This window comes from Perissodus microlepis, chromosome 13 (genome assembly GCF_051167445.1).
Source record: "Perissodus microlepis isolate ML-2025 ecotype Zambia chromosome 13, ASM5116744v1, whole genome shotgun sequence".
NCBI lineage: Eukaryota > Metazoa > Chordata > Actinopteri > Cichliformes > Cichlidae > Perissodus > Perissodus microlepis.
This window is the reverse complement of record NC_140473.1, coordinates 32,665,657-32,692,906: the sequence shown is the minus strand read 5'-3', so window position 1 is coordinate 32,692,906 and position 27,250 is coordinate 32,665,657. Positions and strand designations below refer to the sequence as shown.

General features: G+C 45.2%; 1 protein-coding gene across 2 annotated transcripts; it reads right to left on the bottom strand.

The window, feature by feature from the left end:
* LOC146375472 (uncharacterized) lies at positions 1–23,149 on the bottom strand. 2 transcript variants are annotated; one of them, XM_084948285.1, is made up of 21 exons: positions 22,138–23,149; positions 21,950–22,000; positions 21,485–21,696; positions 20,813–20,855; positions 20,592–20,717; positions 20,396–20,500; positions 13,286–13,504; positions 12,990–13,136; positions 12,673–12,912; positions 11,992–12,210; positions 11,771–11,917; positions 11,465–11,698; positions 10,875–11,054; positions 10,542–10,796; positions 10,292–10,396; positions 10,047–10,184; positions 9,315–9,422; positions 9,086–9,117; positions 6,571–8,953; positions 6,237–6,348; positions 1–965 (listed from the first exon to the last, which is right to left on the bottom strand). In XM_084948285.1, exons 1-21 carry the CDS (start codon positions 22,855–22,857, stop codon positions 349–351), a joined length of 6,393 nt encoding a protein of 2,130 aa, XP_084804411.1. In that variant the 5' UTR covers positions 22,858–23,149; the 3' UTR covers positions 1–348. The 2 variants fall into 2 exon arrangements, with proteins under 2 accessions (XP_084804411.1, XP_084804412.1); XM_084948286.1 differs by lacking the exon at positions 1–965 and adding an exon at positions 1,590–6,095.
* Between the last annotated feature and the right edge of the window lie 4,101 nt (positions 23,150–27,250).

Below are 27,250 nucleotides of genomic sequence, written 5' to 3'. Positions count from 1 at the left end.
CAGACTGAATCAGTGTTTATTTCATTTTCAGAACACAAACACAAAGCAGTTTAAATCATGAACATGCTTTTTGCTTAAATCAAATGTAGGTTTAACAGCTCCATGCATGAGAAAAATGTCTCTGCATACCTGCTGCATAACATTAAGTTGTAATGGCTGAAAATGAGCTGACATTCATGAATACAGTGAATTTATTATTACCATAAGATGTGAGATATGCTACACAGTAAGCTAAAACAGTTTTATTAGTCAGGAGGTGGTCTGTGCAGCTACAGAGTCGGTGAAAAACTGCCTAGCTATCCTCAGAAATAAACCTAAAAAAAAAGAAAGAAATGAATGTGAAACCTCTCAGCTCTTCTCAGAGGCTGCGTTCACCTCCATCTCCCACTTCTCCAGGAGGTCCTGCAGGTTCAAATTGAAAACATCGATGCCCTTTTGGGAAAGGTGGACACCATCGACCCGGTAAAGACCTGTGTTTGCGCCACAGCGGATGTTATCGTGGGTCAGAGAGGTGCCGCCCAACTCTGAGATGATATTTTGGATCCGGCGATTTACCGTAGTGCGGACCAAATCGACCTCGTGGCTGTCCACTGAGTGGCGCCACACCCTTCGAGGGAGGATATTGGACCACACAAGGACGCACTGTGGGAAGATGCTCCTCATAGACGTCAAGTCCTTCTTGACGGAGGCTAGCAGGTCTGTGGGGCTGTCGGTGCTCAGGTCATTCCCCCCCAGGTGCAGGATAAGGACATCTGGGTTGGGCCAGGTGACCTTCAGCTGGTGGAGCTGCGGCAGCAGCTGAGACCATGTCATGCCCTGGGTGCCCTTCCACCAGACGGTCACCTTGCCGGGGTCCATGCCCAGCTGCATACCTACCTCTGGAGACTTTGCACGCGACTCGGCCCAATACACCAGCGAATGACCGACGATCCAAACGTTCCTGGGCTCACTGCTGACTTGTTTACCTGGAAATTTCAACAGGATATACTTGTAAGTGCCAGAGCCTTATGGAACATCTTCACAAGCTGAACCCACATCACATTTAGCATCAAATCCCAAAGCTAAGACTACTCCGTCTTCAAGCTGGTTTCACAAAGTTCTTTTAGACCAAAGCATCAGGTCAACTTTAATTAGCGCAAAATTATAATTTTAAAATGTCCAGAAGAGATTTGCAGTGCTTGGACATGACTTAAAGGTCCATCGACCTTTGTGAAACAAGCAACCTTAATACAGGTGACATCACATAGGATTATCTGTGCAATATTCACCCTCTCAACTTCATTTGCAGATGAGGTTCCATTTTGCTTCATTGTGCTTACTTGGTGCATTATTAAACCTTTTCTTTGTCGTATTTGCTGAAGCTTTCTAGCTCAATACATCAGTGACTATATAAATTACTGAAGTGATAATTACCATTTCAGGAAAGTTAAGTGTTAAGCCAAAAGAAAACCTACCGTTTACAGGTTTGTGATAAATTAGTATCTACATGTTCAGACTCATGACTTTATTGATAGGTTTATATTTTAAAAATGTACTTTTGACTATATTACAGCAATCAAAACTATCAGCCTGATTAATCAAGAGACCAAAATGATTACCTACCTTCGCCATCAAGACATTAAATAAATCTGCGGTGTTTTTATTTTAAACCTCTTTAAAATCTAATGTATGCAAAGCTGTTTGCGACCGTTGCTGTAGCAGCTTTTATATCCCTAGCTAATAACTCAGTCCCAAATAACATCCCATTTCTTAAACATTTCATTTTTACAGATAATACTGATGCACAAAGAACACTAATTATACTGCTTAACCTCATTATCAGCTTCATTCTAAGGCCATTTTACTCCGAGGTTGCTTCAGAGACCAATATTTCATGTGGGGAAAGGAAATGGAGCTTAAGCTCAAAAAAGCCCAATGAGGGCGGACGAATGGGAATGTGGAACCCCAACTACACTCGCTTGACTGTCATTGGGGGTGACGGCCAGTGTTTCATGGCTTATAGCACAGTCCAGTCATAGCCAGGTAACCGAAACAATATCTGGGAGAAAAATTCTCTTTCCATAAACTTTTTATCATTTACAATCCAACCACCAATGGTGACACGTTTAAACAAAGCTGAAATCTCTATTGGAGATCACATTTCAGCCAGTATGAAGTTCTTCTGCTCTCCACGTGGAACACTAATGGCTGAATCTGCAGGCAGTGTCCAAGGCTTCAAAATGGCCTTAAAGTGGCCCATTTTTTTTGTATCATCGGGGCACGCATTTACATCTGATCATTACTACTGAAACTACTGGTGGATATTTAACAGCTTGACTAGAGTGTGGGATTTAGTCATTGAGAGTACCTTAAAACTACAAAGATGAAGTTAGTGAGGGGGTGGATCCAAAGAAAGAGTCATTTAAGTGTGGGTCATATCTTTAGAAAGTGCAAGGCGTAGGCCTATCTAGTATAACCCTCTGTTCACATTGTGCCCTGTTGTTGGATTATTTGAGAGATTTTATTTCCATTTCCATTTCCCAATTCCATATTGGACCTCATTATTTCACTGACATCTAAACCAAACTGGTCTAAACTGGAAGTCCAACCTGTGAAAGCTCACAGGTCTGCAACGTGAATAGAAGTTACCTGAGCACATGTTTAAAGGCAGAGATGAGACCTGTTGTGTGTGGAGTCACACTGGATGTAAATGCGTCAAAGTGTGAGCTGTGACAGACGACCTACTGCCGTTTGGAAGATGGAAGTCCAAAGGTTTGAAGTTCAACCACTTCCTGTGACACGGCCATGTTTGTGGCACAGAAAATAAATACAGAACCCAAAAGGTGCGGATAAAGATATCTATACGACCATCAGGCAGGATTATCAGCAGTGCGTCAGTCCCAGCTTCAAAAGGAGTTCTCCGTTAGCTTTCTGAGCTAACATTGGTATTACCGGTAAGACAAGCAAGAAAAGTAAAACGTCCCTATCATATAACAAAAGCTGGATGGCTTAAAATATTGGTTTTACAACTCTTGAAATCTAATTTTACATTCAAACATAAGAGTATCAGATTGTGCTACATGATACTGATGCTCTACCAAAGAAACGGTGATCTCTAGCTGAGGCCAGTGTCACAGACCAACAGGTACAATCCCAACCATGTGATTAAGTTAAACAACTCCCCCCCAAAAAAACAAAAACAAAAACTTTGCACATTTTATATAAAGGATGATTTAAATTGATCTCTTAAATTGAAACACAATGCTATGCTGCCTTAAACAAGTTTTAAAAGTATTCTATGATCAGAAGCGATATTTGTACTGAGGGCAGTGGACCCATTCTGCTACTCCATATCGGAATATATAACTGATGTTCTTATTAAATGTGACTAACTTTCACATAATGTTATAAGTCTAACTAAAAGTCATCCAAAAACTGACTGAACCGTCACTTTATGTTTTGTCTTCTTTCAGGAGACAGCCAATCAGGAGAAAGTGGCTTTTATATAAGGTGGCCTTCAAGAGGCAGGAGCTCTTCAGGCGAGTATAAAGACTTAGTCACAGGATACAAATACAGAGCTGGAAATTAGCAGAATAGGTCCACTTCAAGCTAATGACACCTGCGTAATGAAGCCTATGGTAACAAGATGGGTAATCTAATGAGATTAATATGGACGTTATATACCTGGAGTAAATTTTCCAAATGAAAAAGGACAAATTTATCTGGACACAATGCTCTTCATCATACTTGCTACTCTTTTGTGACATTCAAAGAAGCCTATAAAACACAAAATCTTGTATCTAAGATTGAAATCAAGCAGATGTGAAATAATGTAGTTAGCAGTCCAAACAAGTCTACTCTGGAACAAAAGTCACATCCTTAATGAGTAACCTCTCTTATCTCTCATTAGGTACCAAATTAGTTCTAAAATATTAGATAACCAAACATTTTTACCTGCGGTGGAATTAAACAACCTTCTCAAGGAAGCTTTCCTGATTCAGGAGCTCTTCCAGTTAAGTATTAAACCTGGCTGGATAAAAATAACTATTCCCGAGTTCCTTTTACTGTAAATGAATAAGGAAGGCTTTACTTGTTGGTGCCCGGATTACGAGTAGTCTCCTGGATCTTCTTCTGCACACTTTTCAGTTCGATGCAAATGGAAATGAGCAAACTTGACTTACCCTGAGTATTTCATTAGGACTGGACTCAAGAACTTCAAATCAAACACAAAAAAAAATCTTGTGCAAACATTTATGTAAAAACTAAAGACTAAATGCCTAGAAAAGTGGACTTGTTAGCAATAATCACCCAAATTATAATTACTGCTTAAAACAATCAGAAAAGAAGCTGTTTCAAGATGGAACAAACGCTCATTAAAAGATGGCAAAGCATTCGTGACCGCGAGACATTTTGGCTTAAAAGAGCAGAGTTCATAAGAACCTGTAGCTTAGCATTTCCAATATACTTCCAATGCGAAAATGGACACAGTCTGAGCTCTACTGTATTTAAGGTACTGTCATTGTTAATGAGCTACAGCTGACATAGTTTCTAACACTATCTGCAGGAAACATTTTCTCACTTCAGTCAAATGTCCGTTTTGACATCCTTAATCTCGGACAGTATATATCAGTAACATGCATAGATGGCTGATATATACCTAACGTTAGCTGTATAACGGCTAACTACACACAAAATGACAGCTCTAGACAACCTCTTAGCATTGCATGCATTTGGGCAGACGGGGCTCAGAGTACGGGGCTGGACCACTTTCGTTCGACACTAATTCATGTACACCGAACTTATTCCTGAACTGACGCTCCCTCATTATGATACAACCCTAGATCTTGGATCTAGGCAGTTCTGATAAGACTGAGACCTGGACTACTTAACCTTGAATTTTAGACTAAATAAAGAAAAGAATAGTAGCTACCCAAGATTTTGATAAGACAGAGCAACCAACCAAATATAGATAGGAATGAGTCAATCTATGAATTTTGGGATGGTCTTTATCATGGTCTTCCTCCTGGTGAGCTGAATCAACGTACTGAGTTTATTAAATGAAAGCAGGTATCAGGAAAAACATAAAACCATTCAAAGCTTAGAAATGGGATATTATACTAGCTGTTCAGTGTTTACACTCAGTGGTCACAATTTCAGTACACCTCTCAGTATCTGGTACTGTGTTGAGGCTGAGAGGCCCGACACAGGATCTACTGGCTCTTTGGGGCTCAAATCAGGATTTGTCTTCACCGTCTCCTGGAATTCCCTCTTTGGATTGGAGATGTGATCCTTCATCCAAAATTATTATAGACCTTTATTTAGGACGACCCAGAGGTAGAACCAGCATACAAGCAGTCAGCAAATACCATTTAGCAAAAGAATATACCTTCTGAATTACATGTAGGTATGAATGACCACTGAGTGCAAGTAAATCTAAGCTGAATATGGTGCTAGCTTTCCAAAACATGATCACTCTGCCTACCTGTCTAGTTATCAATGTGGGTTGATGCTAAAAACTGTCAGGTTCTGGACTGGTACTGAATGTTTGGTCATACAGTGTAATTACACTCAAAACAAAGTCTATATTCCAATGGAAGAGACCAAACGCATTATTTTGTGGAATTCAGATCGCAGCTGGTGGCTTCTCTCGATCATTGGATGAACCACCAGACTCAGTAAACGGGAGCAGAAGAACACACAATTGTAGCATTGCAATGTCTATGATGCTTTTAGAGGAGTTAATGGTGTCAAAGCTGTGGTGGTATATATACATATATATACATATACACATATATACATATACATATACACACATATATACATATACATATACACATATATATACATATATACATATATATCTGACTCTACTGTGTAGGAATCTATAAGATGGCAGGGCCACCTAGGTGAAGAGACGTGACTGTATCTTAGCAATAGATAGGTCTCCCTCCAATAGGGCGTACCTGGCTAACAAGGCTTGGGTAGTTACATGTTTTCAATTTCAGAGAAAGCAAAGCAATACTTCCTTGATGTTATCTTCTGAATGTTTTACCACGTGGCTGGGCTTCTCACTAAAACCTGCTTTTGTTTTTTTGTTTTTTGAATACTCAAAGTACCTGTCAAGTGAAATAAAAAGAAACCATGAAAATAATATACATTGTATTCAGTGGAAAATATATTTGTCATTCAAATACCTGCAAGTGAAAGGTTTCTAGTTAGGATGAAATATCTTATTGTAAAAACAGAGGTTCTGATACCTGACGAGATCAGCAAGCCATCCTTACTGGTCTCCCCTTGCTTCTTACGGGCTAGCATCTCCTTGAACTCCTGTTCTCTCTTTTCCAAAAGTCTCTGGTTGTACAAATCCAGCTGCAACATAAATATAAATACCCTGTGTCAAGACTTCCACCATGATGCAGTTGATCTTATCATTCTTTTAACATTTCCTGGGTTTCTAACTCTCAAGTGCACAAGTTACCGGAAACATACGATCTAAGGAAAGAAACAATCAAAAAACAGACGTTCTGCAGTACATTTATTTTATCTCTCGTGCAGTAAAATATCTGATAGTCTAGTAGTGCTGAACCCTACCTTCTCCTTCTGCTTGAGCTTTATGTCATCTTCTGTCTCTACTAATGGGGGCTCTGTGGGTAAACTGAACTGGACAGATTTGACTGGTTTGGCTGGTGACTGAACAGCTAGAGATTTCACGGTCTCAATGACCTTCAGGCATCTCGCCACTGTTGTAGAGATAGCAGAGTGGTCAGTGCTTGCAGGACTTGAAGATGTCAGTGTTGATGACGGTGGTAGTACCACAGTAGTGGTTAAAGGTTGCGTAGGACTGGTGATCCCAAGGGCAGGTGCTGTGTCTGGCACTTCAATAAAAGGCAAGACTGATTGATTGGAGGGTGGAGAGAAAGGAGGCTGTCCAGGATGACGTCGTGGTGGAGGTCCAGGAGGCGGTCCCGGAGGAGGCTGTCCTGGCCGCCGTGGAGGGGGTCCAGGTGGAGGTCCAGGAGGTTGTCCCAGTGTTTGGAATTGTGTACCAGCTGCAGGAGGAGTTTGAGTGACCATGCTGGATGTGGACGTCTGCGTTGGCAAAATCTCAGCGGTGACGCCAAGTGGCCAGTTGAATGGTGGTGTTGGATGTCGGTAGTGAGCAGGTGGAGGCCCAGGAGGGGGTTTTGGAGAAGGAGTGGTGGTGGCGGCTGTGCTCCCCATCGTTTTGGTAAGACTCTGTAGCTGTTGTGCCTTCTTAAATGCTTCTAACTCTTGCTGGTCCAGGAAATCTTCATATTCAGACACGTTAGTTTTCTGTCTGCCGAGCGGCTCCAAACTGGAGGATCTGACAGGCGAGGGGGAATGGATGCGATCCGATTCCAGGGAACCGGTTCTGGTTGTCCGCAGTTCTTCCCGTGGAGCCGATGAAGTCTCTCTCTCTGTGGAAGATCTCGGGCTAAAGACTTTCTCCTGGGCTTGGCTGGCTAGTTTAGAGACCTCTCCTGTACTCAGCTTCAAGCCAATAGTACGAAGTAGACTCTGGATCTTGTCATAGGGTTCTGTCTTTGGATCCTCATTTGTTTTCTCAACAGAGGAACGTTTAGGGCTCGGTGGTCTCTTTTGCCCTTCTTGGGCTAGACTAATGCTTGGTGGCTCTTGAGCCAGCCCCACAATTCGAGAGAAACCCTTACCATCCTGAAGAGCCCGCTCATGAGGCAGAAGGTCATCATTAACATGAACTGGTCCCAAATTCTTTTCAGCATCCACCTTTCGGTTAAGCATATCAAGGAAACGGTCCAGGGGTGGTTTCTCAGTTGGAGGAGACAAGCGTGACTTCTTCTCCTTTAGTTTGGGAGAGGGGCTTCTAGGAGGTGAGTCTATGGGCGAAGGGGGTCTGAATGAGGTCTGGCATGAGGATGTGGCAGCACTATGGGACAAAGGCGGGTGAGTCGAAGCTGTGTGAGCTTTGCCAGCGTGAGAAGGGGGCGAGAGGCCATGAGGTTCTGGAGAGTGGCTTCGTTTGGCTGGGGGATATGGATCGTAAGGTCGGTCCACATACGCCGGGTCATAGTAGCGATCATCGTAGGGTTCATCATAAACATCGTATCGATCAGTGTAGCGGCGGCTGGTAGATGGCGGGCCACCATAGGGAGATTCACTATAGAGGTGACTTTCATAAGAGCGGTCACTGTATGGACGGTCACCATACTGATCTGCGTATGGCCGAGTGGCATACGGGTCCCCGTAGGAGTCACTGTAGCACCTGTCTTGGTAAGCACTATATGGGCGGTCATAATAAACATCGTCGTAAGGAGGACGGTGGAGATATTCTGGTCCATCTGGTCGTTTCTTTAAGATGGAACGGACCGGTTTGTACTCGGCGAGGGGAACGGCGATCCTACCGTGGTCGTAGTCAATGCAGGTCCTCTGTCCAGGTTCCAGTCCTCTTGGGTCAATGTCCACCAGCGACTTTTTGTAGGCGATCATTTCATTCAGCTCCTCCAGTTCCCGCTTCTTCCTCGCCAGCTCGTCATCCACAATTCCACCTCGCCTAGGAGGAGGGCTCAGTTCCCTCCTCCTCTTGTGACTTTCTTCATGGTCTCTGTTTGTTTTACTCCTTCTCTTGCTGGCCCGGTCTTTGCTCCTCTCCCTGCTCCTGCTTCGGCTCCTGCTGGAGCTCTTGCTCCGGCTGCGACTCCTGCTCCTGCTCTTGGAGCGGCTTCGGGTGCGCTTGTGTAATCTCTCTCGGCTTCGCCTGTGCCTGCTGCTCCGGTGTTCACGGTCGACGCTGGTGCTGCGTTTCTTTTTGATACGTCCAAACTGGTCTCTGGAGGGACTTCTACTCCGACTCCTGCTCTGACTCCTGCTGTATCTACGCCTTGTGGCGCTGTAATCCTTCTTGTTAGTCTTACTGTCCTGTGCTCTGAGATTTTTCACCACTGCCTTCAGCTTCTCTGCCTCTGGTTTTTCCTTCCTGAGGAAGTTACGGGGAGGTTGTTCTTAATAAGTTTTACAACTTTTCCGAGATACAAAAAGAAATATGGCATTTATTCACAGCCAAATGTATTTACATGAAGAGTGGTAACATTTTGAATGTATAACTTACTCTTCGGTAGCTTTTGTCAGCTTGATGGTCATCTGCCAAAAAAGTTATGACAAATTCATTAGAATGATGACGATTTTGCATTCTTCGCAAAAGATTTCTTACAGTTTGAAGGAAAGTTTGGAAGACTCCATAAAAATGATGGCATAAATTACCAACAGAACTAGTGAGAGTTTGCTCACCATGCACCTCCACACTGGACTAATGTAAACATAAATCAGGTCATCCTCACCTTTCCTTTGTTTGCACCGACACCACCAAGTTTCCTCACTGGGAGGAAAACGCTCTCTGTGTAACGTTTTATCCTGATGGCCTGGACTCCCCCGTCTGCTGTTTCATGCTTGAAAGAAATGACAAACATCATTTTAATCGGACATGTCACCAGGCGCGTCCAAACGCGTGATTTCCTCACGTTTAAGCTTGAAGCGTTAAATCTAACACCAACATCAAGAGAAAAAACAGAGAGGTCTGCAGAGGAAAACTCCGAGACTGGACTAAACAGATGAAAACAAGATGTTCTTGAAGACGCTCCCCTCATTTCATTTTAAAAGTTCGGTTGCTACCAACCAGAAAGCCTCAGCACTTCCTGTCTTGTTTCTCTGCCAGCAGTTTGACGAGTTGTTCCGGAATATCATTTAGCTGCCTCTCAAGTGGATCCCTGATCCACTGGTTGGATAAACTCCACCTCCTCTGAAGCTAGTAGTCCTCGTTCTACTCGGCACACCACGGAGGCTTTCCAGGAAGAGCCTGGACCAGCTGGAGGCGGAGTCTGTCCGTGAGATGAGGGATTCACCGGAAAGGCAGCCAACTATTTTTCAGTAAGAGCAGTTCGTGTGCTTCTTGTGTGACCTCCACAGATCACCTTGTGGTAGTTCCATTTAGAAATGTTTGGACCCTCCTCTAGAGTTTACCTGACATCCGGTAACCTTTCCCTCCACCCCGAGAACCCAGCAAGGGGACTCACCAGGACAATGCTAAACTCAACCTTCTCGTTCAACTCCAGCTTCTTCTTCTCGATCACCTCGGACATGTGGAAGTAGAGCTGGGGGTTCTGAGTGCACTTGATGAGCCCGGAGTCCTCCAAGAACTCGATCACGATGCCCTGGTTGGAAAAGCAGCAGAGACCTGGACTCAGACCCTAAGAACCAAACTGAGGCCTTGTTCTGTTTTTGACTCTGAGGCTGGGAGTAACCGGACGTCAAGTCTTACGTGCTGACGCTGTTCAGTAGATTCTTCAAAGGAGTCGTGGAGAATTTCCACGCAAGTCGCCCGCTCCTCTTTGGTCTCCCGATGGGTTGCGATGTTAAAGCGGACCTGTGCAGGCGAGACACAGTTCAGGATCAGGTTCAAAAGAAGCAAACGTTCTGTAGATGCTGAACACTGAGACCTTATTTGCGTTTATTTCGCAAATAAACGCGACTGGTCTGAAACATAGAAGAAGAAAGTCCAGCATCCTCACCTTGTCACCATCGAGCATGGTGGCAGTGGTCAGGAGGTCTTTGGGGCCAAAGGTCAGCTGTTTCTGTTGGCCGTCGATGGTCATCACCAGCCGGCCCACCTCTACGTCCGATTTGGTTTTGACTTCAGCTACAGGAGGCTTTTCCTTCGTTACCTCCTCATACGTCTTCTCCTTCTTCAGCTCCAGCGTTACCTCCTGTCCTCCCTGCACCTCTCCCTTCTCTCCCTCCTCCATTTTCTCCACTTTTATTTGCACCTGAAAGAAAACAAACTGGGTGTTTTCTTTTCGTTTTTCAGGGAAATTGCAGTTTCCACAGAGCTTTTGAAGTTGTACCTGTCCAGCATTGGCAGCTCCTTGCTCCTCCTCAGTCGCCTCCTCTTTCTCCTCGAGCTCCTTCTTTATTGTCTTGGGAGGGTGTCTGGGAATTGATTTGAGGATGGTGCCTTCAAATCGCTCCTTGCTGATGTCGTCCAGCGTGTCGGGGTCTCTCATTGTGAAGCCGAGCGGCGTCCACTGCAGAATGTCAGGAGGACAGCGAGCGTTCAGAAACAGCTCAGAGTTTTATATTTGTGGCTCGTGATGTTTTTGTGAAGATAAACGGACACAGTCAAAAAAACAAAAACAAACAGTTTAATGCACTTTTATGACAAAATAAAATGACAATAAGAAGCTCTGAATGGTGAGTCATGACTCCCTGATTTCATTCAATAACCATTAGTGGCTTGAACGCTCAGGACCCGCCCACTTTGCAACGCTAATGATATTATTATTGAGCTGGTGGCGTGGGGCGCCCCCTGTTGGCTGTTGTGGGTTTCTAAAAGATCCAGAGACTCTTGTGAGACTTTGCTATAAAAGAGCTGCGAAATGTGACGTCGCAGCCTGAACTCAGCGCCTCTAACAACCCCGAGCAACTCTTTCCTCACCTTGTCTTTGGCAGCTGCCAGTGCTGCAGCCACCTCCTCCTTCTTCTTCCGCTCCAGCTCCCTCTCACACTCCTCCTCCTCCTCTCTCTTCTTGCTCTTTTCCTCCTTCCTCTTCTTCCTTTCTTCCTCCTCTTTCTTCCTCTCCTCTTCATCCCGTTTCTTCTGCTCGTATAGGATCGGGTCCTCGATCTTCTTCGTCCTCCTCAGCCTGATGGCCCTTGTGTTCGATTTCACCTGTGGAGACAAAACGATGGATCAAACCCGCCCCCTCTCTGCAGCTCGCTCCCGTTTGGTTTGCGCACTTACCTGGATGGTCGTGAACTCCACCTCTTTCTGGACGTCGTCACCGTTGAACTCTGTATCGCTGAAGTTCTCGCAAACGTCAAAGGGAAGCTCGCCGTGCTTCTCTGACTTTAGGATGCCGACCTCTGGCCCCAGCGAGGTGATGATGCCCTGAAAGACAGCGGCTCTTGAGAGACCAGAAGCAGAACGGAGGAGGCGGGTCATCAGTGTGCGTGCTGCGTTACCAGCTCTCGCTCCTCTTTGGTGTATTTGAAGGTGAACGGGACTTTGGGTTTGATGTTGGCCGCTCTCCTCTTCCTCGTCACTGTGTCGATCAGCAGGTTGATCAGCACGTGGTCGTTCTTCAGAAGCGTGACGCCGCAGTCTCGATCGTCGAAGGTCACGTTGGTCCTGACGGTGCCGATGTTGGCGTGGACCTGGCCCGGGTAACCAGGCATGCCGGACTGGAGGCGTGGGAGAGGAGCTTATTAAATAAACATGTTAACGGCCTGGCTTAAAGTCTGCTTACTTCTCCTGTGTAACAACCGTTTCTCACCTGTTTAAATTAAGTCTTACAGTTTTGCATGATTAGGGGCGTGGCCTGTTTGACTGACAGGTGGATGCTTCACCTGAACTGGACCTGTGGGGCGTGTTTGTGCTGTTGGAGCCGTTTTAATGAGGTCACTGTACTAACAGACTGTCTGAGGGGGCGGAGCAAGAGTTTGGCTCCACAGTGAGATTCTGGGACTCTGATTGGATGTTGCCGAGTGCCGATTTGAAGATGTTAATAATTTTCATTTAACACTGTTTGAAGTCAATTAGTGACATCTGCTGGTCAATAACAATAAAACATTAGTTACCATCTCCTTGGTTTCCCGTTTGTCTCATCTCATTTTAAAACGGTTAAAGTTTGAGTTCAGGGTCACCTTGGGTTCGATGATAGTCTGGCTGACGATGCCCTCGTACAGCTCCGTGTCCAGCACCATGTTGGGTCCGATCTCCTGCTTGGTCCTGGTTCTGATTGGCTTGGTGAAGCAGTCTTTGCTGGCGTCGTTTTCTGTCTTATCCTCCTCGTCCCCGCCGGCGGTAGCAGTGGCGGTGCAAAGGGCCAGGAGGAGGGGCTCCTTCACCCGCTGGATCCTGACGGCTCGTTTTCCCGCTCTCAGCTGACGGTAAGAGCAGAGAAATGTTTGAAACAGTCCGGTCAATGGCGCCGACGGCCACTCTCAGCTAACAGCCTCACCTGGATGACGGTAAACTCCACCTCCTCGTTGATGTCCTCCTGCGTGAACTCGACATCGCTGAAGTTCTCTTTGGTTTCAAAGGCGAGCTCCGTGTCGTCCTGCCTCTTGATGACGCCTTCTGTCTCCTTCAGGCTGACGATGACGCCCTGCCGCCCGCAGATGAGCGGAAAGAGTAAAACCATCAGACAGAGAAGCCGATTCGAGAACGTGAGCAATCAGACATTTCTCGTTTGAGGATAGACAGCGGAAAGGTTTCACCGCACGAGCACCGCCAGCAGGCGAGGATTAGCCTGACCTTCTCTCTGATCTCCTTGGTGTGGCTGAAGGTCGCCGGGATTTTGGGCTTGATGTTGGTGGCTCTGGTCTTCTCTGTGATGATGTCGGTCAGCAGGTTGATGAGCACCTGGTCGTTCTTCAGCAGCGTCACCGTGCTGTCCTTCCTGTCGAAAGGCAGGTTCCTCCTCACGGGCCCGATGGTCACGTACACCTGACCTGGGTACTGACGCTCGCCGGGCTGCACGGCAACGGCACGTGGAAACGTGGAGGAGAGGAAGTAGAAACAAAGACATGAAAAAGCTTTAAAAAGGAGCTAAAACATTTAATCATTACATTTAATCTCTTTGTTACAGTTTTCTGGTCTTACTGAATAAAAACTGAATCTGAATAAACTAAACGCAGCTGAACCGAATAAACAAAAAACACAACAGAAATGTGATAAATGAGAACATGAAGACAAACACACCAAACACAAACTGACAAAATTAACCACACAACTTATTACGACGCTTCTTTTCTCCTTTAGCTTTTTAATTTTGACAGATGAATAAATCAGAAAATTCAAACTGAAATAAAAAACAAATGAAGAGTTTCTTGTAAATCTAATGGTACTAAGGTGGCTACATGCACTGGTTTAATTTTCACTGATGCAGCAGATCTATGTTGAAAAGCAGGCTCAGTCCCTGCAGCTTTCAGTCATCTCAACTTTCAATAAGCATGAAAAGTCATTAAACTGGGACAGAAAATGACTGTAGAAGGATTTTTAAACACTTTCAGTGTTGTTAAAGATGTTGACTGGCCGAGGATGTTATTTAAGGACCAGAGAAAGTCTTAGAGATGTTCAATAGTTTGATTGGCCAATCACAGACAAACTGAGGCCTGCGGCTCCTTGGACACACTCTCAATTTAACAGATACAGAATATTAAGAAATTATGTTAGTAAATTAAATAAATCCAACAAAAGACGTTATTACAAAAAAAGATTAATGAGGTAAAATCCTAACTGAGGTTTGGGCAGGAGAGCTAAATCAGTGCATCACTGTATACGTAGACAGATCCTTCCTGACTACACCCGCTGATATCTGTGTGTTTATTTTAAGTTTGTAGTCTAAGAAAAGGGATGGATCCACAGAAATAAATCATGCAGACAGAGCTGGTATGAATATAACTGAACGTCTTAAAATTAATGAGACAGAACCCATCAGGTGCTGATAACCTGAGGTCATTACAAACAGCAGCTGATGTGATAACGTCAGTCTGTCCTCTGGGTGGAATAGCTTCTTACAGAGGAGCCAAAAGTGTTTCACTCGCTCTGAGTAGATGATAGAAGAACAGTCGATGAACACATCAGTGAACACTGTAGAACTGCGGCCTCACAGAGAACAGATGATCAGAGATGGTAAATGGTCTGTATTTGTATAGCGCTTTACTTTACCAAAGCACTTTACACTACATCCAGTCATCCACCCATTCACACACACATTCACACACTGGTGATGGCAGCTACAGTGTAGCCACAGCCACCCTGGGGCGCACTGACAGAGGCGAGGCTGCCGAACACTGGCGCCACCGGGCCCTCTGACCACCACCAGTAGGCAACGGGTGAAGCGTCTCGCCCAAGGACACGACGACCGAGACTGTCCAAGCCGGGGCTCGAACCTTCCGATTACAAGACGAACTCCCAACTCTTGAGCCACGATCGCCCCAGATAGTCGTTAGAGCTGAGCGTTTGATTCAACTCGATCATGAAATCTTATTGGATACATTAAATTGTTATGGTTTTGAAAAGTCTGCTGTTGAATGGGTTAAGAGTTGTTTACTGTATCGTTTAATGCGAGTGACTCTGACACTCGCACTCTCAGTTGTGGTGTTCCTCAGGGCCGTAGCCTGGGGCCACTTTTATTTTCTGTTTTTACAAACGATTTGCGTTTTGCTTTGGACAGCTCCACCTCTGCGCTGCGAACCTCTGCTTTTGAAGAAGCTAACAGGGATCTTAATAAACACATAATGAAGCTCACTGAGAGAAGGCCGAGGGTTTGCAGCAAAGCAAAGGGCAGCTAACTTTGAGGAATCTAAAACATAAAACAGATTTATCAGTTTCTTCTTTGCTAATAATTATTGCCTTTCTATTTTAGATGAAATCTGTCCGGTTAAGACGAGGAGTGTTTCTGCCTCTAAATCTCCTCCTTGGCTAAATGACAGTATTCGTTGTCTAAAACGTGATTGTCGTAAAGCGGAGCGCAGGTGGAGGAAAACTCATCTAAATGTTCACCTCCTCTATCTTAAGGACCTTTTAGCTTCTTTTAATAATGCGATCAGAGATGCGAGGGCTGCCCATTTCTCACACTTGGTTACAAAGAGCAGAGGCAATCCTAAGGTGCTATTCAACACCATTAGTGACATTGTTACTCCTGCTCTGCCTGCGGCCCCTATTTTTTCTAACGAGGACTGTGAAAATTTTCTCTCTTTTCTGCTTGCAAAAATTCATAACGTGAGAATGAGTTTTACACACTCAGCACCTGTTATCTCGATCTCTACCCCATCTCGGCCCATTATCTTGGATACTTTCTCTCCGGTTTCACTACCTGAGCTAGTGACATTAGTGAATTCAGTGAAAGCATCCTCCTATTCTATTCAAAAATGTCTTCCAGTCTATTGGCCCATGTGTGCTCACTTTAATCAACTCTTCACTGGCATCTGGTACAGTTCCGGTTTATTTTAAAAACGCTGCTATTCTCCCACTTTTAAAAAAACCTCAGCTTGACCCCTCTCTTTGGAGCAGCTACAGACCTATCTCTAAGTTACCGTTAATCGCTAAGCTTCTAGAAAAGGTTGTGGCTAAGCAGCTTATGGCAGCTCTGGACAAACATGGCACTTACGATAAGTTTCAGTCCGGTTTTCGTCGATTTCACTCCACGGAGACAGCTCTTCTTAGGGTCTCAAGTGATATCTTGATGAATAATGATGCAGGAAAATGCTCTGTTCTACTCATGTTGGACCTCACATCAGCTTTCGACACAGTTGACCATCACATCCTCATTGAAAGGCTGAAAAAATGGGTTGGTGTATCTGGAACTGCATTAGAGTGGTTCTCCTCTTATCTCCATCACCGATCCTTTTCTGTGGCGGTCTCCGATTTTAGGTCATCCTCTACCTCCCTTACTTATGGTGTCCCTCAAGGGTCAGTTTTGGGGCCTTTATTGTTTTTAATTTATCTTCTCCCCCTCCAGCATATAATGGGCTCTGTTGAGGACATTTCTTATCACTGTTATGCTGATGACATTCAGTTGTACGTTTCTTTTATGCCTGAGGATTTATCTAAGCTTCAGCGTCTGAATGATTGCTTAGATTTGATCAAACGTTGGATGGCTGCAAATTTCCTCCAACTCAACGAGGGGAAAACCGAAGTCCTCGTATGCGCCCCTGATAGGTTTCTATCGCAGATAGTGAAAGCCCTTGGTCCTCTCTCACTCTATGTTAAATCCTCTATCAGGAATTTAGTGTCACCTTTGACTCGAGTCTCACATTGGATGGGCATGTGAAATCTCTGGTTCGGTCTTGTTTTTATCATTTGAGAAATGTGGCTAAGCTAAGCCCGGTTTTATCTCGCTCTGAACTGGAGATTGCTATACATGCATTTATTTCGTCACGCTTGGATTATTGTAATTCGCTGTTTATGTGTCTAAGCAAAGGTTCTCTGGATCGTCTGCAGGTTGTGCAAAACGCTGCAGCTAGGCTTTTGACAAAATCCTGCAAGTGCTCACATGTGACACCGTTGTTATCTCAGTTACACTGGCTTCCTGTTAAATTTAGAGTTGATTTTAAGATCCTGGTCTTGACCTACAGAGCTGTGCACGGACTGGCACCTGCCTACATCTTTGATCTGCTACAGCCCGATGTCCCCAGCAGGTCTTTGAGGTCATCTGATCAGGGCTTACTTGCTATAAAAAAATACTAAGAGGAGGACTGAGGGTGACAGAGCTTTTGCCACTGTGGCCCCGAGACTGTGGAACTCTCTCCCCCAAACATTAAGAACTGTGGACTCAGTAGCTGTTTTTAACAACTCAAAACTCACCTTTTTAAAACTGCTTTTGGTTAATTTTTTGCCTGTTTTATTTTCTCTTTTTAAATCTTTTTATGACTTGTAATCTTATGTGCAGCACTTTGTGATTCTGTCTTGAAAGGTGCTATATAAATAAAAATGTATTTATTTATTTATTTTACATGAGTCCAAATAAACTGCTTCATACATCTGACGCTTCAGTGAGAATCTACAAAGTAGAAAGTAGTAAAAATAAAGAAAAACTATTAAATGAAGAGGTGTGTACAAACCTTGTATATATATGAAAAACAAAAACATTTAACTGACTGTTAATTTCATGTATGTATCAAAATGTATTTAATGCTGAATTTGGCAGTTTGGGTCCTTCACAATACAATACAACTTTATTTATATAGCACATTTAAAACCGAAGCTACACCAAAGTGCTTCACAACAAGGTTAAAACATAAGATATAAGATAAAAGGCTATAAGAGTACAAAACCCCCCAAAAGTACCGACAAAATAAGAAATAAAACATTAGAGCATAGTTTAGAAGATAAAATTACAGGGTATTCATAAATATAAGATGGGAGTATTTATACAGCGGAACATTAGTAGAAGATAAATAACATAAGGGTAAAATATAGTTGATGTGCACTAACTAACTGAAAACACTCGGTCAAACAGGTACGTTTTTAACTGAGATTTAAATGAATAGATGGAATCGGAGGCCTGTAATTTGCAAGGTCGTTATGATCAAGATTACTTTTTTTTAGAACAGGTTGTACTACCGCATGTTTAAAGACTGTCGGGATGCAGCCGGAGGACAGTGATGAATTCATTACGGATAGGACACTGGGCCCAATTACATCAAAACCATCCTTGACAAAGCGAGATGGGAGGATATCACGAACAGAGTCAGTATTTCTCAGTTGATCGCTTATACGCTTAAGAGTGGGATGTGACACCAGCTCAAACTGATGAAAAGTCGATGGGCATCCTGAGGTAGGGGCAGGGCTCCTCACTATGGGGTGTAAGGCTTTTAAAGATCTAATTTTATCTGTGAAGTCATTTAAAAATTGTTCACAGAGAGTTGGGGGGGATGCCCAAAGCACCTCGAGACAAGGATTTACCACTGAATTAAAGATTTTAAATAACATTTGGCGGTTGTGAGTACTGGTAGCAATAATGTCCGATAGAAAAGCTGGTTTAGCCATTTTAGTGCCATTTTGAAATTCTGAGTGGCTCATACGTAGTATGTCAAAGGAAACTTGGAGCCTGTCTTTCTTCCATCCCCTCTCGGCTTGGCGAAAAGCACGACATAAGGCATGTGTACTGTCATTTAGCCAAATTTGAGAGTGAGTTCTGGGACGTTTCACCTTAACAGGGGCAACAGCCTCAAGGATATGAGAGCATGTAGATATCAGAGAATTAGCATAATCACAGTCGTAAGAGATACAGAACAGTCAATTACAGTTTCTGCAGAGTCAGCAAAGGCCGCAGAGAAGTTAGCCACGGTATCGGGGTTGATTATACGCACCAGGCGTCGGGGGCCGTCATAGTGTAGCTTTGATTTGCATAGGTCAACTTCAAACATAACTGGGAAATGGTCCGAAATCCCAGTATGTCAATGTTCTTAATACAAACATCCAGGCCACACGAAAGAACCAAATCAAGAGTATGGCCTTTATAATGGGTAGGTTCATTTACCCACAGAAACAGGCTAAAAGAGTCAATAAGAGCGAGAAAATCCTTGGCTAGCGCATCATCCTTGCAGCAGACATGAATATTAAAATCACCAATAATAAGAGCACAGCCATAGCTTAAGAAGACAGATCCTAAAAGATCAGCAAAGTCAGCAATAAAAGTATTTTTGTCGGGGGGGCAGCCAGCTCCAAAAGTTGAACTTCAAAACTGGGGTAGGTAGGGGAGGGCAGATGCCGCACTTTATGTTTAATAACCGAGGCTAGACCTCCACCTTTACCAGTGGGTCTGAGTAGGGCTGCTCGATTTTGGCAAAAATGATCATCACAATTATTTTCACTGAAATTGAGATCTCGATTATTTGACGATATTTATTTAACAATAATGTGTTGAATAATGACTTTAAAGATTGTCAAAAAATAATATAAAATAGTGCAAATACTGATAACAGTGCAAATGTTTGCAATATAAAAAATAAATGAAAAATGTAAACATCTGTGTTTAGTGAACTTTGCAGTGTTGCTCTGTGGTGCAGCTACGACACCGTAGCAAAGTTTACACACTGTGTCTACTTGATCCACGTCTGACTCCGCCAACCCATAATGTTTCCACACCACTGAAGTTTTTTTACCTCTTTTCAACCAACGGCAGTCGCTCTCCTCTCCAAATAACTTCTGCTTAGCTTTCCGAGCTTCCCTCGGGTCCTCTTAATCAGCGGTCCCCAACCCCCGGGCCTCGGACCGGTCCGTGAGTCGTTTGGTATCGGGCCGCGAGAGTTGAGGCTCAGGTGTGAAATGTATAGTTTTCAGGGCTTTTATCGGTTTTCAGCGTTATTTTGTTATCGTTTTTATCGTTTACTCTGTTTTCCTGGGTCTTTTCACGTGTGTTATGAATAAATCTTCTTTTTTTGGGTACCGGTACCAGTTTTATTTTGTTGTATTTATCCGCGACACCTTAAAGGCCGGTCCGTGAAAATATTGTCGGGCATAAACCGGTCCGTGGCGCAAAAAAGGTTGAGGACCGCTGCTCTTAATTGTTGTGACACGTGTTAGAAATGCAGAGAGGTGCGCTCGATTTGCCACACGGAGCAGCGCAAGAGTAAAGCACGAGGGAGGGGCTAATAATCGGCTCGGTCATTTTTAATGATCGTTGAAAGCCCAGATCGTAATCATGATTAAAATTCGATTAATTGAGCAGCCCTAGGTCTGGGTGAACTAAAAAAGACAGTCAGGAGGGAGTAGCTCAGAGAAGGAGAGCGACTCCCCAGGGCGAATCCAGGTCTCCGTCAGAAACAATGCGTCCAGCCCAGAGGTGAGGAAAAAGCTTTCAATAATGCAATAACTAAATGTATAAAACAAAGCAGCGCGGTTTCTCGAACTCACCTGAGGCTCCATGATTGGCTGACAGACAACGGCCTCGTAGATCTCAGGGTCCAGGTTCTCAGTCCCGCCCGGCGCCACCTTCACGTCGGTCGCTATCGAGCTGTTCTGCTCAGAAACAGGAAGTGACAGAAGACCAGGTTTACAGAGAGAACTCATCCACGTCGAGCGACTAACAGGCAGCGAGCCGGCGCCTCACCTTCTCCTTGCAGGCAGTGAAGTGAACTCTGACCCCGGCCGTCATGGCTTTAGGATTTCCAAAGAAGGCGTCGAAGCTGAAGTTGAACTTCTCCAGGTCTTCACGCATGATGTAACCGAACGTTGGCTGCAGGTCAAACACAGAAAACGACAAAGATTCAAACAGGTGAGCGGGTAAACAGGTGAGCGGGTAAACAGGTGAGGGTCAGACGGAATTCTCACCCCGATGAAGGAGATGATCCCTGTGGACCTGCCCGGAGGAGGCCTGCAGACAGAGAGCAGTTTAAACAGCAGCTACAGGAAGTGATGTCACATTTACAGCACAGGTGTTAAAGGGAGGGGGGACGGTGCCCGCGTCGGTACAGAGATCAAAGCTGCTGAAACGAGCCGACCTCCACACTGACGTGACTGAATCTGTGAATTCCACAAACACACCGCTCACTGCTCCCACGAGCCGGCGTTCCACGTGGGAACTTTCAGTTCTAAACTGAAATGAAAGCTTCAACTCAGCTGATGCGTCTCACACATAACTGTGCTGCCTGCTGGTTCTACAGATGCCCCACAGGTGTCAGCATAAATAAATCATTTATTAAATAAATAAATAGAATACATTTGATATATTTGTTGGTAGTCTGAGCAACGCCACGTGAGCAGGGTTAGTTCTGCTATACTGAGAGAAGACGGACGTCTTCACCACCGAGCTGGCCGCAGTCTGCTTTTGATTTTAGGTGAACTGTCCCTTTAAAGAGTGCAGTACCTGTGTGAGTCACACAAACACAGCCGCCAGCTCACAGGCGGAGGCAGCTGTTCAGCAGCAGCTCCAATGCTCTGAGGTAAAATTAGAGTTTATGTGAATGGAGTCTGGTGGGAGTGATTTTTGCCAACTGTACTTACTTTTCAAATGTGCGTTTTCCCAGCAGCCCCAGAGCTTTACTGATTGTGCTGACCTCAGGTTTAGGTGTCGGGGCAGGAGGGGTGGGGGCGGTGGGAGCAGCGGCGGCGGGCTCAGCAGCAGGCATTTTTTTGGCCACAGCCGGGTCCTCAGCAGGCTTTTTAGCCTCAGATGATGTTGACTCCGCAGCTGGAGCTGAAATCAGAGCTTTGATCTAACAAAGAAAAAAAAGAAACCAGCAGGAGTCTTTACTGAGCGCGTTCAGTAACAGCCTCAGTCACATCCTGTACACTTTTACATTTTAGTGACATCTGAATATTTTCAAAGTGTTCTGCAGTTTGTGACACGCTCTGAGACAACGAGCCAGGAACATCTGGCGAAGGTTCAACAGCCATCACTGTATCACCAACATCTGTCACACAGCTGCAGGTTAGAGCACGGCTCTGTCCTCGGGGATCAGGACTCACCCACTCGGGCTGGTCAGGCGGAGGGTTGGGCATGGGCTCTTCCACCACAGGCTGAAACCAGACAAACAAACATTCACTTATTCTGACATAAACTGCGCTTTTATCACAGCTAACACACAATAATCAATAATCGGTGATCGATATCTGTGACTGAGGCAGTGTTCGTGTGGACTCTGCTGAGCTCTCACCTCTCCTGTCCAGCCGGGCGGAGGGTAGGCTGGTGGGTATCCAAAGGGAGGCATGCAGCTTGGGGGTACAAAGGCTGCGGGGTCCGGGGGAGGCATCCCAACCGTAGGCACAGGGGGAATCCCAGCTGGGACCACGGGGGGGGGCACAGTGGGAACCACAGGGGGGGCGACAGGGGGTATGGGTGCAGGAGGGATGGGCTCGGGGCCCCATGGTTCAGGGGGACCCTCCGGATCCCAGCCAGGATGACCCCATCCTGGCGGAGGGAGAGGCCGGTCGGGTCCCCTCCAGTCAGCCTCTGGGTGTAGGGGTCTCCAGTAATCAGCACGACGGTCCCAGTCCCAGTCCTCCGGTCCCCAGCCAGGGGGAGGAGGTCCCCGTGGATCCCAGTCAGGGGGTGGGGGTCCTCGGCCGTGCCAGTCTGGGAGTGGCGGTCCTCTTGGACCCCAGTCCGGAGGTGGCGGTCCCCTTGGATCCCAGTCCGGAGGCAGCGGTCCCCTTGGATCCCAGTCCGGGGGCGGCGGTCCTCTGGGGCCCCATGCATCATGAGGAGGCGGCCCTCTCGGCCCCCATCCTCCAGGCGGCGGAGGTCCTCTCGGACCCCATCCTCCGGGCGGCGGAGGGCCTATCAGGTCCCAGTCATCGGGCGGCGGAGGCCATCCACCAGGCGGTGGAGGGCCCCAGCCCCCAGGAGGTGGAGGTCCCCAGCCAGGTGGACCCATGTCAGGCGGATGTCCGTGTTCACTGAAGGGTGTAGCGGGAGGTGGGCAAGGGTCTGCGGCAGCGCCGGAGCCCCGAGACGGCTAGGCTAAGCTAAGTTAGTAGCGGGGTTAGCCGGCTAATCAACCAACACCGCCAAGCTCACCGGAGGGTCCCGCTGTTAGCGCTCCTTTTCAGGGTAAAAGCGGATCATCTGACGCGGCCGTCCGGAGAACTTTCTTCAGATATTTTCAGCGGAAAGTGAAACAATCACAGCCGAACTTCGGGCTTCCTCCGCTGCTCTGCGCTCCAACTGACCGCGGGACTTTTTACCGCCCCCTACTGCCAGGAGGACGAAACTTCAACTACTGCTTCTGCTGCTGTCGGAAAAATCCCCGTTTGTCCTTTATGTATGTATCAATTTATAATTGATTAGAATAAGATCCCCTCCAAAGTATTCTTATTTATCAGATTCCAGAGCACCTTCTGCGATAATTTCTTCATGCAGACTTTGTGCTCCAAGCTGTTTTACCCTGCGAGGTTTCAGTCATGGCCTCATAAAATAAACAAATCAAACCAATATCCAACTTCCTTTTATCTGAAACATTTTTGAATAAATCAGAAAATTCAAACTGAATTAAAAAACAAATGAAGAGTTTCTTGTAAATCTAATGGTACTAAGGTGGCTACATGCACTGGTTTAATTTTCACTGATGCAGCAGATCTATGTTGAAAAGCAGGCTCAGTCCCTGCAGCTTTCAGTCATCTCAACTTTCAATAAGCATGAAAAGTCATTAAACTGGGACAGAAAATGACTGTAGAAGGATTTTTAAACACTTTCAATGTTGTTAAAGATGTTGACTGGCCGAGGATGTTATTTAAGGACCAGAGAAAGTCTTAGAGATGTTCAATAGTTTGATTGGCCAATCACAGACAAACTGAGGCCTGCGGCTCCTTGGACACACTCTCAATTTAACAGATTAAATCTGAAACATTTTTGCAAGAGTGATTAAATAAGTAATGTATATTTAAAGTGTCTTTCAAAGGCATTAATAAAACACAGTCATAAGACCACATCTGAATCAAGTAAAACAACAAACATGAACTCAGAAACATTATTCAAATTCAAATTTTATTTGTCACACACACAACCATACACAGTATGACATGAGGTGAAATGCTTGTAGCTGTGCAATGCAATGCCCGACCATTAAATGACAGTGGTTTTACAGTATTTACAATTTACAGGTTATTACAAAATTTACAGATTTGACTTAAGAAATTTACAGTAAAAAAAATGTGCAAATAGCAGAAAGAGATTATAAATTATAGGAAGTGTGCATGAAGAAAAACCAGAGTGCGTGTGGTGATGTGATGTGTGTGAGAGTCATTACTGAAACATTACTGAAATGTTTGCGTGGGTTCTCTGTCTACTCCGACTTCCTCCCACAGTTCAAAGACATGCAGTGGGCTCAGGTTGACTGGGCATTCTAAATTTACTGTAGAGAGACCATGTGACTATAAGAGCGTATCTATGACCTGTCAAAGGTGTACCCTGCTTCTCATCCTATGGTCGCTGGGATAGGCTCCAGTCCCCCCCCCCCCCCAAACTGTGACAAGGATAAGCAGAAGAGAATGGATGGAGACTGGGTCAGATATTTCAAAGAGTGAAGCCAATATTCAGAGCATTAGCCTTTACAGTGGACGAGAAAAGACCTCAGATATTCTGGACAATAATTACAGACTGTGTTTTCTGCGTTAAGCTTCAAAAATCTGGAAATCCAGACATCCTGATCATGTGGTTTCATTTGTGGATTAACATTTGATGATTAAAGGTATTGAAGGCTGAGCTAAGGTCCAGCAAAAGAAGGACTGAGGAGACACCCTCCGAAAGGTTGTTTGTGACTTTAACTAGAGCTCTTCAGTTTAATGCAACTTTGTAAAAGCAGATTGAGAGTTATCAAGAATGTTGTGCTTCTCCAACACTTTCCTAAATTGTGTCTCAACAAGCTTTTCTTATATTTTAGCCATCAAAGGTTTTGAAATAGGTGTATAATTTGTGTGAAGTGCCAGGTCCAGGTTTGGCTTCTTCTGCAGTGGTTTGTATCATATCTTCTGCTCTTGCTCTTGACGAAGGCGGTCGCACTTTTCTCCTCCTCCTCTCCCTTAGCTTCCCTGCTTAGCCTCTTGTGTCCTTGTCTAGTCTCGTGTTTTTTGTATTACTTTTCCCTGAACACTCTCTCACAGTCTGTTCTCTAAAACCTAAAAGAGGAATTATGGATTGGATCAACTGGTCCCTAAATGCAATCGACACCCCTTTCTCAACGTGAAGTCTGGGCTCGGGTGAGCCTGAGTGCTGAAGATATCTACCTATTCGGAACCATGGTAACAGGGTTCTGGCTGATCGGAGCTGGCTTGGCCCTGACTTATCGAAGAATTAAGAAAGCGGAACCGGCTGTTCAAACCCCCACAAGGCTGCCCACTGGGATTGGAACGATGGGACGAGGCGTGAGTTTCTCAAAATGGGCTCATTGAGTCAGCACGGAGAAGATCTTGGAGAAGATTATGGCTGCCGTGAATACTCAGAATAAGATCTCTGAGTGCAGACTGGATGACATCTCGGGGAGGCACACTGCCGTGAGTTCTCAGAATCGGCTCCTTGAGCACAAGAAATGACAACATCACAGAACGCAAGTATGGCGAAGCTCGCGGCTCTCCAACGGGAGATTGAGAGACCAGTGTTGGACTGTAGAACTGCTTTGAAATTCATATGAGCTGTTCGCACTAAAGTAAAAACCACCATCACTTCATGCAGATACCCTTTCGGCGCCAGCTGCGGTCGCAAGGCTGGAGCTGAACAAAATCACCCTGATAACGACTGTGTTTAGTCTGTTTTTCCCATTCCATGCAAGGCCACCTGGGTTGGCTGGAAGACTGTTTACTTAGCCTAGCAGGGCGAAGGACACTGTCTCAGCTGAACTATGGACACGCACACACATACATATACACTGATATGTACACACTCATCCCCCCTCCCTTTCCAAATGCCTTCGATGCTTGTTCCCTCCTGGGAACACGGCGGGTCTGAGCCCGCGCTGGAATGGTAGCGCTGGGCAGGATGGCTGCTGTGTTTGCTTCGGATGACTCCTCACCCCCCACCCGACCCTGTTGCTCGTCACGTGTTCCATAATGTTGTGCTGTGGACATTTATGTGCTTTTTTGTGCAGAGTTTTTTTGTTTCCTGTTCTCATGCTGTCCTCCCAGGAGCCCAGCATGAGTAGAGGTCTCTTTTTTTCCTCTTGTACTTTCCCGTTGTAGTGTACATTTCAGTGTTTTCTTTCTGTAACGCTACCGATCTCCGACCTGTATCCCCATGTGATGTCTGTGTAAGGTGTGTGTGTGTGTGTGTGTGTGTGTGTGGGGGGGGGGTCCTATTTCACTGCAGGGCAACCTGCACGTGGTGAATAAAGCCTTGATTGATTGATATCTGACTCCAATTTGTTCATGTAAATGGAGAGTCCTCTTCACACACTGAGGTTAATTATGGAGTTCCACAGGGTTCAGTGCTAGGACCAATTCTGTTTACATTATACATGCTTCCCTTAGGCAGCATCATCAGAAGACATAGCATACATTTACACTGCTATGCAGATGACACCCAGCTCTATCTGTCCATGAAGCCAGATAACACACACCAATTAGTTAAACTGCAGGAATGTCTTAAAGACATAAAGACCTGGATGGCCGCTAACTTTCTGCTTCTCAATTCAGATCAAACTGAGGTTATTGTACTCGGCCCTGAAAATCTTAGAAATATGGTATCCAAGCAGATTCTTACTCTGGATGGCATTACCTTGGCCTCCAGTAACGCTGTGAGGAACCTTGGAGTCATTTTTGACCAGGACATGTCCTTCAACGCACATATTAAACAAATATGTAAGACTGCTTTCTTCCATTTGTGCAACATCTCTAAAGTTAGAAATATCCTGTCTCAGAGTGACGCTGAAAAAATAGTTCATGCATTTATTACTTTAGTAACGTTCCATGAAATAGACTTATTGTGTAAGTTTTCCTCAGTTCTCATATATTAGGGTTCAAATACAGCAGAATGCTGACGGGTACAAAACAAGAATGGCACAAAAAATAATTACAGAATAACAGTGGGAGTGCCAAGTATCCTAACCCCCTCTCTCACCTTGTACCACGCCCCAGGACACTGGGATGTGGATCTTGTGGTTAGTGGATGACCTGAGGAAGTCACGACCTCACATGTGAAACCTGTATTATGAGATTTTACTCTCTTACATTCTCTCTGCGTGATGTGGGAGGATCCTTGGTGTCCTCACAACACTAAAGACTGACAAGCTTTGAGGTTAAAGTGCAACTGCCTGAATCTCCCCCATCCCCCCCAAAAAA

Excerpts from the sequence above, each read along its gene's own strand:
- LOC146375472 (XM_084948285.1), bottom strand. The coding sequence starts at position 22,857 with ATGGGTCCACCTGGCTGGGGACCTCCACCTCCTGGGGGCTGGGGCCCT. Across the intron at positions 11,055-11,464 it reads TGGCAGCTGCCAAAGACAAG|TGGACGCCGCTCGGCTTCAC; the intron begins GTGAGGAAAGAG and ends GACATTCTGCAG. Across the intron at positions 9,118-9,314 it reads TCGGTGCAAACAAAGGAAAG|ATGACCATCAAGCTGACAAA; the intron begins GTGAGGATGACC and ends CTTTTTTGGCAG.